Source organism: Xiphias gladius, chromosome 23 (genome assembly GCF_016859285.1).
Source record: "Xiphias gladius isolate SHS-SW01 ecotype Sanya breed wild chromosome 23, ASM1685928v1, whole genome shotgun sequence".
Taxonomy (NCBI): Eukaryota; Metazoa; Chordata; class Actinopteri; order Istiophoriformes; family Xiphiidae; genus Xiphias; species Xiphias gladius.
Genome location: NC_053422.1, coordinates 20,734,033 through 20,746,417, shown reverse-complemented (window position 1 = coordinate 20,746,417; position 12,385 = coordinate 20,734,033). Strand labels below are relative to the sequence as shown.

General features: G+C 42.0%; 1 protein-coding gene across 13 annotated transcripts in view; it reads right to left on the bottom strand.

The window, feature by feature from the left end:
- gria1a (glutamate receptor, ionotropic, AMPA 1a) overlaps positions 1-10,058 on the bottom strand; it is a 65,391-nt gene extending 55,333 nt beyond the window's left edge. For 10 of the 13 annotated variants that reach the window (XR_005706568.1, XR_005706566.1, XR_005706565.1 and 7 more), the window contains exons 1-2: positions 9,306-10,057; positions 9,019-9,153 (exon numbers count right to left, since the gene is read on the bottom strand). Coding sequence is in view for 6 of the 13 variants with exons in the window: in XM_040119645.1 (XP_039975579.1) it covers positions 9,019-9,153; positions 9,306-9,393 (223 nt within the window). In the remaining 7 variants the exon portion in view is untranslated. Of the gene's footprint in view, positions 1-9,018; positions 9,154-9,305 lie in introns of all 13 variants that reach the window. The other 3 variants (XR_005706563.1, XR_005706564.1, XM_040119647.1) reach the window with 1 other exon arrangement.
- Between the last annotated feature and the right edge of the window lie 2,327 nt (positions 10,059-12,385).

Below are 12,385 nucleotides of genomic sequence, written 5' to 3'. Positions count from 1 at the left end.
GAAAAATGTTGGAGAGGGCAGACAGAAGGCGAAGCTGGTTGCTGGAGAGGAGAGAAATAGAAGCATTAGCGTCTGTGAGAGGAGATGATAGGAAGACTACTGCGAACAAAGAGAACAGATGCCAGCCTAGCAGTGGGAAACACAGGGACCACATGGTGAAATCTAGATTTCTCCTATTTCCTCTGAGTAATAAAACAATGGCACCGCATCGCCTCATTAAATGGGTAATCGAGGGTGTGAGAGCACTCCCCTCGGCTCCGAACATCTCTCTCTTCCTGTGTCCCTTTCTCTAACCCTCTAGGCCATTGTCTCTCCTCCTCACTTGTCTCTCGCCATGTTTCCAATCTGGTTTGCTGTGCAGCCCAGCCACCTGCTGAATGAATGCTTACCTGGGCAGCGGGTCAGAAACCCAACCCAGACCAAATCCTGTCAGGGGGTATGGAAACTCCAATTATCCCCTTAACAATCATCCCTTCGCAATTATCTCCCATCTGCGTGTCAGTGTCGACAGGTGCAGTGGGACGGTCCTGCTCGCACACTTTCATTTCTCTGACAGAGGAAGTGATGGAGGTGCATATGTGGAGCAAGAAGAGGGAAACACACAACCGGCATGCTAAATCATTAGGACCTGCTGTAGAAATTCGCAATTGTCTTCAACAAATTCCAGCCAAGCCACTGGGAAATGAAGTGTTCAAAATGGACCCGAGCAGAATTTATGAGCCATGCCATAGATGTTGCATTCCTAGTCTCACAACAACTAAAGCTCCAAAACTTATCTATTGTTACTGCTAATAATTTTTCAATCATTTTTGTGATTTATTTATTTAATCCCAAAGTTGATCAAATATAAGGGAAAAAATGACCATCTAAGTTCTCCAGATCCCAAGATGATGTCCTTAAATACCATGTTTTGTTTAACCAACAGTCCAAAACTCAAAGATACACAATCTAAAATGATATGAAACTGAGAAAAAGCAGAATATTCTCTCATTTGACAAGCTGGAACCAGCAAAAATGCATTCTTTTGTGATAAAGAAACAACTTAAAAATACTTCATCACACTAATGTTAACATTAACGTGTCTGTGAAGATTCTCAGTCATCCAGGTCATGGTATTCTTAACATTAACAGTTCACTCAACCCCTCCCCTTGAACAACTATTGTCCAATCATAGTTTAACAACTGTAACTAGGCATGGCAGAGATATCAAGCATTGGATTTCTCCACATGCTGAAGTGGTGTGCATGGGGCTGTAGTAAGGGCGATACTCGGTATATAAAAAGTTTGGACGGTGGTTTCTGAAACCAAAAATGCGAGAAAAAAAAGTGTAAGGAATGGATTAAACTGTGTGTTTGTCTGCTCTAACGTAAGCTGCAAACGTTAGCATGTGCAGCTAACTAGCTTACGATCTATTAATGCTTACGTAGCGTTACTTCCAAAGCCAAATAGCATTTCATTAAGTTCGAAAAAGCCCCCATTTTGTTTTTAAGATTTTATCTTAGATTTTAGGGTTCTCCTTTCAGAACGGGTCAGAGTCCATAAGTTACATGCTGCTTTCATGACATAGTGTTTAAACGTAATTATGAGCGGCCACGTCTGAAAAAACGCTCACGTCAGGTTCCGACTTGTTTTTCCAAGCCAGAGATATGTGAAATTTATTATAGTCCCACTCGGTGAAAAGAACTACGGACATGTCAACAAACTGTTGGCAGAATGGCTGCAAATGCACCACCACTGGCAGTTACATCAAAATAAAATCCAATAATAACACTGACACAATCCCTTGAGCTCATTATACAGGAAATATACACAGTTTGTTTGTATATGGGTTCACTTGGTAACAAAACTGCTACAAATATACGACACAACAAGAGAAGCTAATTTAGGCTGTTTATCTGGTGTGACCACAAGGTTAGCACTAGAGCTTACCACCTCAGAATAACACGTGAACACGTTATTTGTGTGTTTGTTTTTTATTGTTTTCTTTTTGTTTTCCTCATCTTTTTTGCTTTCTCCAACTTTCAGCAACTGTTGCAGGTCTGGTGTCGTGGCAAGGCAGTCACTTAGTACTGTGAGCATCTGCACGGCTGTGTGGATGACAACAGCAGTCTTGTGCTGTCACTGTAAGAGCAGTTGCACTATGTCACGCTGTTTAACATGCTTGTAGGCTTTGTTCCTCATTAAAGTACACAGAAGCTCCTGAGATGTACTGTATGACAAAAGAGGGACTCCGCTTCTGTCTTTGCTGCAAAAACATGACAGCTGCCATCATCCGGCGCGCGTCCCTCCACCCCGCAGCACAAATCCTGGTCCTCATCCCCAAACACATTGTTTTCTAATTGCCAGCCCCTCATGTCTCAGCTTAGACCTCCACATCCCGCTGCCATTAACTCCAGAGACGACAGATTTGTTTTAAATACTTGGTGAGCTTGTATGAATACAGAAAAGGATTCAGAGCAGGCTTAGAAAGACAATGAGAGGAACAAATGCTGTAGAAAGGAGTGGACACAGCCATCAGTCATGTGTGTATGTCTTTATGTGGTGAACTAGAAGTGCCTGTGTGATAAAGACTGGTTTCTTGTATTCACAGCTGAATTCTCAAATGTCAAGGAGCTGAATGGCCATTTAGGTTACTTTTATGTGGCGAGTGGCTCTTAGAAAGTGGCCATATCATAGGGTGAGGAGATTAAAAGACAGGTTGCTTATTTTTGCCTTCCTAACCACATCTCTCTTTTCCCTCCTCCTTCACCCTTGCTCAATGCGCGTATTCACTCTGCTTTGCTTTTTGCAAAACAACACAAGCACACACAACACACGGAAACAATCTCAATCTCTTCTGCTCCACAGTCTATCACTCTGCTGCTTGGGGAGCAGTTTTGGCTTATCTACATTGATTGCTATGGTCCATTCTCTATCCCTGGCACTCCGGAGCAAAAAAAATCAGAGACTTCTCATTCATCAAACCAGCGCCTGCCAGACTGTAGCCCAAGAGAACTACTGTCAGTTCCTTTTCTTTTTTTTTTCTCCCCCATCCTCTTCGTTTTTTTGCTCGAGTAATAACTGTCACGTCACACACAGTCAGGAAGTAGCATGATCTGCTGTTCGTCCACAATTCGTGCAACACGTTGAACACACAGTAATCCCTCTGAACGTGCATCCACTGTGGAAGTAAGCCAACCCATTTGTAGGCTACCTCAAGGACTTACACAGTAGCTACACAAAAGAAAACCCAACACCCTAGAGCTTCCAGATATTCCACCCAAACCTCCAGTGCAGTTGGAGGTGTTGTTTGCCCATGAAAGGTAGGAAGAGTGGAGCAATAGGGCAGTATAGAAATATAATAAATATTAAGGTCTATGGGAGACAGACGTTTCTTTTTCAGTTTCTCCAGGCAGATGCTATGGAGAGCTGATTAATTTTAAGCATTACAGTGCTTAACAGAGGCAGTACAATTCTCTTTTTTTTTCTGTGAGGTTATTATTACATATTTATGCTTATAACTCCATGGAGTGATAGCTTTGGATGTGCTGCATTGAATAATACATTAAACGCATCTGCTCAAGCTCTGTCTCTCGCTAGCTATTGTGTGTGTGCATGTGTGTGACCACAGAATCTTGTGAAGCAGTCTTATATGCATTTTATTTAGTAGTCAGATCATGGTACTACACTGATGAGGAAAACGTGAGCCAGGTTAACGTTCAAGTAGATTGACACAGATAATAGAATTTTTTATGCATGTTTTCGGCTTATTGCTATTTGTGACTTATTTTTATAGTTTTGGACATACAAATGCTTTTGATAATGTACTCATTAAAGTAACTGTTGTTTCGGAGAACATGGCAACACAGGGTTGGGGTAGCAATCAAACAAGACTACAGTTTAGCCAGGTTATCTAAAACAGTGGTTTCCAACCTGGGGATCAGGACAGCTAAAGGGACAGTAAAATATAGGAATAAAAAAAACAAAAACATTTGTCCTAAACAGAATGTATTTTGATATATCAATACACTAATACTCCTCTAATCTTTTAGCTTTTTCACATGTAAATTACTGGACAGTTTTACCTCTTTAGAAGTAGACTGCTTGTTTTTGAGGGGTCACAAGCCAGAAAGGTTGGGAACCACTCATCTAATACACTTAATTTTGAGGTAAAACTGAAAGTGAATTCCCCTGAGTGGTCCCTCATTGCAAGAACAGTAGGATAAAGTTGAACCAGGAAGTTAGCATAATTTTACCATTTCCCCCCAATATCACCTTCTCATAGGTGTGGTTTACCTGGTGGCGTGTTTCTATCTATTATGCCCATGTTTCTTGCCCTGTCAGATTTATCTTTAGGGATGCTGCCGCATTCCCAAATCTCAGCAACTAACTTGGTGAGTGAAATGTTATTACTGAATAAAATAAGTTGTAATAACCTGGATTTATCCTTTTATGTTGAGTCCATACCACTGTGTGAACATTCACTCTGACTCTCAGTCACTACCACGGAAGCCGCAGCTAGTGAAGAGTTCCACAACATATTTCACAAATCTTGAAATGGACCTTCCTTGTGAGCAGTCATTCTTGCGGTTGCTGTCATTGTATACAGCGGTAGGTTATCAGAATATCAGCATCGCTGTGCTCAATATTTCCTAATTATCTATCTGTGACATCACATCCCGTCGCAAAGAGCAGATCAGCTTTGTGCTCGCAAGAAAAATCGGATGACAGCCGTATCATTAATTTCATAAAAACATCCAATACCTCAAAAGTGTATTGATAAATATAATTTGTTTTTTCTTTGTCTTTTTTTACACATTATTGACAGGGAGTCTCATTGGCATTGGGTTTGATTCGCCACCAACGTTTGACCACCCCTGGACTTGACCTCTACCTATACACTCTGTCTGTGACACAGACCTACACACATCCCATCATCCGACAGTAATTCATATCTGTCCTCCAGGCCTGCCCAGAGGGAAGCATCCCCCACTCCCCACCCTCCTCTCATCTGTGCCGCATTGATCGGCTGGGCAGGTCTCCGTGCAGTGCTCAGTTCATTGATCATGGCTGCCTCATAGATCCTCTTCCAGTCGTCTTTAACTGACCCTCAGAGACCCGGGGAAATACTGCTGCCTACATCCCACTGACAACACAAATCGTCTTTTCCATGAACACTAATTAGTCTTAATGAAAGGTTTATTATCAGAATAGCTGAACCGGACACAAAATCAAATGGGAGTTAGTGACTCGTAAAGCTAAATGCACATCTATTTCAAAATTCCCTAGCCTGAAATGTTAAATTTTGTTGCTAGGTGCAATATTCTGCGCAGATTTTTTTTTAACCAAAAATAGCCAAAGCTTAGCCTAAATCTCATCACACACGTGTATGATATCAAAGAGAAAAGTAGATAATATAGGCGTGAGCCTGCAGGGGATTTGACATGAAGCTAGCGATTCAGGGACGTCCTTATTATAAACCAAGTCAATAGCAGATTATGGTAATGTGATATCTAACTGAGGGGAACGGTGACTAATATTCTCCATGTACACACAGCATCCCTGGTGGTTATTTTTAACCACTGGAAACATGTAAAATGAGCCAGTCCAGCAAGCGCTTTCACTGTAAACGAGAAAACACTGGAACATATAGAAAAAGAGCCATGATCCACCATAAGAAATGCTAAAAAATACAGGTGTTCTTCCTCTTTATGACTTAGTTTGTTTATGTGAAAGTAAGAAAGAAGACAGAGAAATGCAAATTAGCTCCAGTGCCTGTCTCACATTATGCCAACATTGTAGCCATCTTCATTACGACCCTGATGACTCCACAGACGCAAAATAAAATGAGTCACTTCACCATTAACTATTTTATATTTTTATCTTTTATGTTTTCCATCTCTCTCTTATTTGTTATCTGTTTCACCTTTGCCTTAGCCCCCCCCTCCCCCCCGCCCTTATTCTCTTGCTCTTTAGGCAGGTGCCAGCGAGTGTGTGTGAGCATGTGTACACGTGTGTGTGTGTATGTGTGTGTGTGTGTTGGCGTTTGTGGTGGGAGGTTTTGCTTCTGGAGGAAGTGGCTACTCATAAGAGCCAGCTGATGAGTATCACCCTCATCCGGCGCTCCATTCATCCCCGTGCACAAGGGCCCATTCACCCGCTGCTTTTCACGCTCGTGAACCCGGGCACGTTCCCACGCCCACGTGCACTTATAGAGGTGAACTGTCACTCAATCAAGACATCCTACACCCATGATGATACACACATACGCGCACTCCTGTATAGAGGCTTACTAAATAAAAATCCAGGAATAGGCTGCTATTCTCATCTGAATCATTATAAACAAGCCCTGGAGCCCTTCTTTTTTGCTCACAAACACATCTCTGTAGTCTCCATAACCAAGTACTCTTTCAGATCGGGCGACACACAGCAGGAAGAGTTGTCATTTTCATTTTTGCCATCTCCCTCCACCGTGAATCTTTCTGACATGCTTGCACCACGGCCCACCATCGTACCTATGCACGGCAGTGATATGAGTGACAGAATGAAGGAAAGATGTCTAATTTGATGTGACCTGAACACTTTAAGACCGGGATTATCAATCTTTGTGGATATTTAAAGTATCTCTTTTGTAAAAGATCTGTATTAACATTTTCACCTAATATTTTAATGGAGTTTGGAACTGATAATACCAATCAAATCAATAGAAAAACAGGAAAAAGCAGTGAACAGAAGGTAAGCCATGCAGTATTTTAGACGTGTGTCCAAATCGCCATACTGTTCTTTATCAACCTACTGTATATGCTGCTGTCTCTCCACTGGGTGAACGCTGGGACTAAGACATTACTGTACCCCCAGCCCCCCACAGCCCACACCCCTCTCTGCTGCTAAAGGCTCATGTTTGATCCACTGGGGACATCCCTGGAAACATTCCGCAGCAGCCTGACCCTCATATTCACATCACATTCCCTCCTGAACAGAGGGCCATCTCATTAATGAGGACATCTTGGGTGTGTTTACATTTCATTACACAGCTCTGCCTGGATCCCCGGCCAAAACAGCAAAAGGGGGTGGAGGGGTTTGGGGGGGGTGGGGTCGGCTGGGGACTGTCCAGGTTTCTGAATATTTTCCACAGCTCTTATCATATTCTTGAAGTCATCTCTACAAAATCATACGCGCTATAAGGCCAACTCTGGACCGGAGGAATATCACAAAGTTTGGTTTTATGGGCAGGTAGTAAGATGATGCTACATAATACAAAAGTGCAGGGATATCTGTACTATACTTCGACAGATGAGAGTAAATTTCCTTTTAGTACAGTGCTTCAACATTCGAAGCCAGCCAGCTGAAAGTCTATACATCTGCATGAGTGCTGTTGCACATAATGCTTTATTTCCAATCCAATTCTAAGCTCATAACTGAATCTCATAAAAGCTGCTACAACCACATTACATTAAGTCTCTGACTCGCAATGTCAGTATTCTGGTATTTTGTGCCTTATAAAACTGCATCAAGTTTTTTTCCGCTTCTTTGTTTATTCTGTGAGCTACCATTGAGATCTGTGACTGCACCCAGACCAGTTTTTGAATTCCAGGCAGGTTTCAGAGTGGAAATGCAACAATCGATGTCTGAAAGAGGTAATCAAATATCTGTCACTGAGGCAATGTCACACACCTGGCAGAGAGACAGAAAGGCGGTGTAGTTAGAGGGTATCTCCTGGAAGTCTGCGACTTCACTGTAGTGAGTGTGAGTGAGCCACAGGCAAACTCAGAGGAGTCAAGGATGGAATGGGAAAACACAGCTGGAAAGCCTCAAGGGCGACACAGTCTTGTCATAGGTAGGAGGGGTAAGAACAGGGTTAACAAAGAAGAAACAATTTAGACTGGCACTTCCTTTGTAAAGCTCAGACATCGAGTTATTGTTTAGCTGGCATAATGGCACAAATTATCACCCACAGGAGAATGGCGTCCCCAGTGCTCTGAGCAGGGACTCAGAAAAATGGTTTTTAAACTTCCTTACTGACCATAACTCCTGCATCCCGCCGCCGCCATGCCTTCATCTTAATTCAAAATACTGTCACAGTTTTTCCTCACATAGATCTGTTACAGATACTCTCAAAATCTTGCCGTCTTGCTGCTATCAATCCACATCGACAAAGACAGGGCAGGTAATCCTAAAGTCCTTAAAGTTGACATCTACAGTATATTGCGCGTGCACACATGCACGTGCGCGTGTCTTTGTAAATATTTCAGGGTAGGAGGGTGTGTGTTCTGTCAGAAAAAGATAATGGGATTGTGATCCTTGGCTTATTGGAAATGCCTTTAGAGTCGTTTTCCCTCTTTCTTCACATCGCCTGATTGTTTTCACCCTCGCTTTAAAGACAGAGAGAGGCACTGGGATCAGTGGCAGTCGTTTTACAATCATATAGCTTTGGAAACCTGATGTTTTATGACTGTTGGAGCTCTACTGCTGCTGCAGAGGTCGGTTTTAAATCCCCCCCGGCTTCCCCGGAGCGCACATCCACGCTGCTATCATGCAGAGGAGGGCATAGAAAACTAGAATGGCACTCAGTAGAGCGAATGCCACGGCCGAGGCCAAATATTGACGAAAATGTCAAAAAAAATGTTAAGGAAAGTGATTTAAAAAAAAAAAAAAAAAAAAAAAAAATCCTGTATCCGCCCCTTTAACCGGATCCGCACCAAAATCTAATGGGTTCTTCCCTGGCCCGCGCCCCATCCCTCCACCAAGTTCGGTGCAAATCGGTTCAGTACTTTTTGCTTAATTTTGCCAACAGATAGACACACACGCACACAGACAGACACGTCCTTCGCGGTCCCACGCAACAATTCATAAGATAAAACACTGACACATGCGAGTCTTTGCCGTGGGCCTCCGATTTATGCCATTTAGCCCGCACGGAGTTCCAGGCGCTCATGAACAAGTCGGTCAACAGACTGAGAGGAAGGGAAACCGGCTGAACAGAGAGAAAAATGGCACAGAGCGGCGAATACAGTATGTTTCCAGTGAGATGGGACTTACAGGCATATGTCATGGAGAAGCTATTCCCCATCTTGACCATATCCACCTGCGGCACCAGTTTGGGGATGTCCTGGTGGTGCGAGAGGGCGAACCGAAAAACCTCATATTCGTGCGATTCGGTTGGGAAGAGTCCTCCTGTTGAGCGGCAAAGAATCGGGAGTTAATAATGGACCCGCTGCACCCGAGGGCAAATCAGGGAAAACACACACATTAAAAAAAGAGAGGTGAAATAGAGGTTTTATTGCCGAGACTTGTTCAGAAATCTGATGCCTGTGCGTCATGCTCACCTATATTGATGTTACTTGGAAAACTTGAGCTGGAACCCAAGCACATCCCCAGTAAACTGGTGTAGAGGATGGTGAAGCTTCGCTGCATATTTCCTTTTGCATTGGCGAAGGGGGAAAGAGCCGAAATCCAAGCATAGGTTTGTCCGTGTGTGAAGTTAAATCCCCCGCTTCTCCTCCTGTCGCCTCCCGTTAGAGCAGCACTGACACCGACATCGATTCGACAGCGAGACAATTATCGCAATGGCGAGAGGAGGCACCTTTCTCTCTCCTCTTTTCCCTCTCTCCACTGATGCCGTCTTGTCTTTGGCTGCTGTTGTATGAGACGGAGAATGACTTCAGCATTTGCCGCGCTGCAAAAAATATGCCCGTCTTGACGAGCCGTTGAGTCTCACTGTCAGGTTTCAAATCTATTTTTCCACAATGCGGCGAGGTGATTTCACTTGTTGGTCGCTTGGAGGAAAATTTCGCCCATATAAAGAAGTGCCTCGAAACAAGAGTCACTGCAACAAGGCTATAATAAAGGGAATGACATAAGGACAAATGACAAACATTCCTAGAAAGAAAAAAGAAAGAAAGAAAAAGAAAAACTTGTTTTGCACAAGAAACTAATGATGTTATCCGACCCTGCTGGATGATATCTTCACGTCTGAAAAAGAAAAGAGGACATTTTTCACACTCCGTACTTGACTGAACGACTTGCGGGAGCACTATTTTTTGCAGTGTACACCCTCAGAGCGCACCCGCAGGTTCCACAGGAGTCGCATGGGATTTCATAGATATCCATTCATCTTCCGGCCCTGCAGAAAGTATCCATATTACTATCCACAACATATTTATAATGTCTACTGCCAGTTTTTTTTGTTTGTAGTAAATTATTTTTTGGTATTGTATGGATTTCCATATGGATTTCCATACGATCCAGACAAAATGTGTTAGCCTACCTTTGTTTGCCTATATAAAACATTTTGAATATCATGTATATATATATAATTATATAGTGAAGGTTTATGCAGAAAAGAAGAAGGTATGGTGAATGGTGTGCAAAGTTGTTTATATGTAAATTACCAGTTTACCAGACAGTTTTCCCAATTTATTCATGTTTCCAAGGTCAAGAATGAACATTGTACCTCAATTTTCAAGCCAACATGGGTGAGAAGTCCTTAAAGTGCTCCCAAAAAGTGAAAATTTGGACATGAACTGGGAAAAACCCATCTGCAGACCATGTGATATGACCGAAAGCTACAGAATTGCTACTAAATGGACCCTAGTTCCAAAATGAAGAGTGAACTCTGAACATCCGTTTTATCTCCCACTGCAAAGAGAAACGGTAATCCCTAAAGTCAACTTTCTGATACTGCAATAAAAACACAGAATGTCCACACCATTGTTCTCTGCTTCATTTCCAATAAGATTGGTTTTATCTGTCATTTCAGCATAAGGAAGACTTACTGTTTGTATTATTTACATCCAAATGGCCGTAAAGATATGCTGTGTGTTTTGAAAGTATTGAGACATTACAGTTAACATGTATACTTTCTCATGGTGAAAATTACAGGAACACATTATCTCTATGTGTACTTGTCATTGATTGACATGTTATTGTACGATATTATTAAGTCTATTTACTGTAGTTAACAAAAAAACTGACAGAAAACAGATACTATAGTCTGTAGTACAAAGACCAAATATAATTTTCCTTTTTTAAAAATCTCTACTTGATTCCAAATCCTACAGTTTTAGCATGGTTAAGAGAATGATTATATGTCTTCAGACAAAATGAGTCAGTAATGCCTTTGCCTGTAATACAGGATTATGAAATAAACACAATAAATTGTTGGCAGGCTAGATGCAAACATCTCCACCAGGGATTACTTTACGTTGTTCGCCACCTGAGAGATCTGCTCACCATCACTGGGGGCTGAAGCACAAGACTATTTCGAATTGCAAGTAAAAATTTCACTTTAAAAAGGTTGATGTGGGAGAAAGCACACTGTGGAAAATGGGCTTAATAGTGCCGAGATTCAGTCCTTAAATTGGCTTGGTTTAATGTGAAATTTGAGAATTCTGGATATGAAAGAGGATTTTTGCTTTGCATGCCCCCCCCCCACACACACACACACACACAATGCAGGACTGGTGAGCAGCTGATAAGGCGGGTTATGATTTAAACCATGTATTTACTGACAGCTGCAGCCAATTATTTCCTGACGAAAAAGGTACACGCCCCCATGCTTTTGTACACACTGCAAAATTAACCAACACTTGCGATATGCACATGAGATTGATTGCAAACCACAATATGGTGTGATGCCCTGGTGCTTGTTTAGAAAATTAAGTGGTAAATCTTGCCTTTGACACTATTAGGATTAGGGATGAGCTCATTTATCAGACCAGGGCAGGGCACTTCCTTAGTTAAAATCACTTTCCAAACTAATTGTTTTGACAACACGATGGCAGGCATTAACACATTTCTACAAGAAAATGAAATCTACAAGATTAGAATTCAAAGTTCAGTGTTTCCAATTGAGCAGAAACATTTCCGATAAAGAAGTGTGACTGACTACCTCTGGCCACAGCGCTTTACACACTTGAGCAATTGTAATGCAGGAAGTAAAAGGTTATCTAATTTATGAATGATGGATGTCCTATAAATACAGGCAGAATGGTCAATCTTCCTCACCTTTGTTCAAAATGAGGGGTTAGCTCAGACATAAATGGTTGGGCAGGTTTTCATTACAATACATCAGCTTCCCTCACATCTATTAGTATTTTATTCTCTGTGTGCAAAAACACATTTAACTTATGCATATATTTCCAGCCTGTTTCATAGTGTTTATTTCGGTGTTTGGGTGCGCTTCGTGTTTGCCTGCAGTGCCCCATGTGTAATGAGTACCATGCAATCTTTTTTTAAATCCTGATTAATGCAAATAAATCTTAGAATAGCATTAGCAACGATGGCTAAATATTCAATGGTGCTAAGTAGAGGAATAACAATCACAGAGGCAATAGCTTGTTGTTCTAGGTTAAAAATATCGTCACCATCAGACAGACTCTATGTAACAGGAAGAAGGAAGTACATC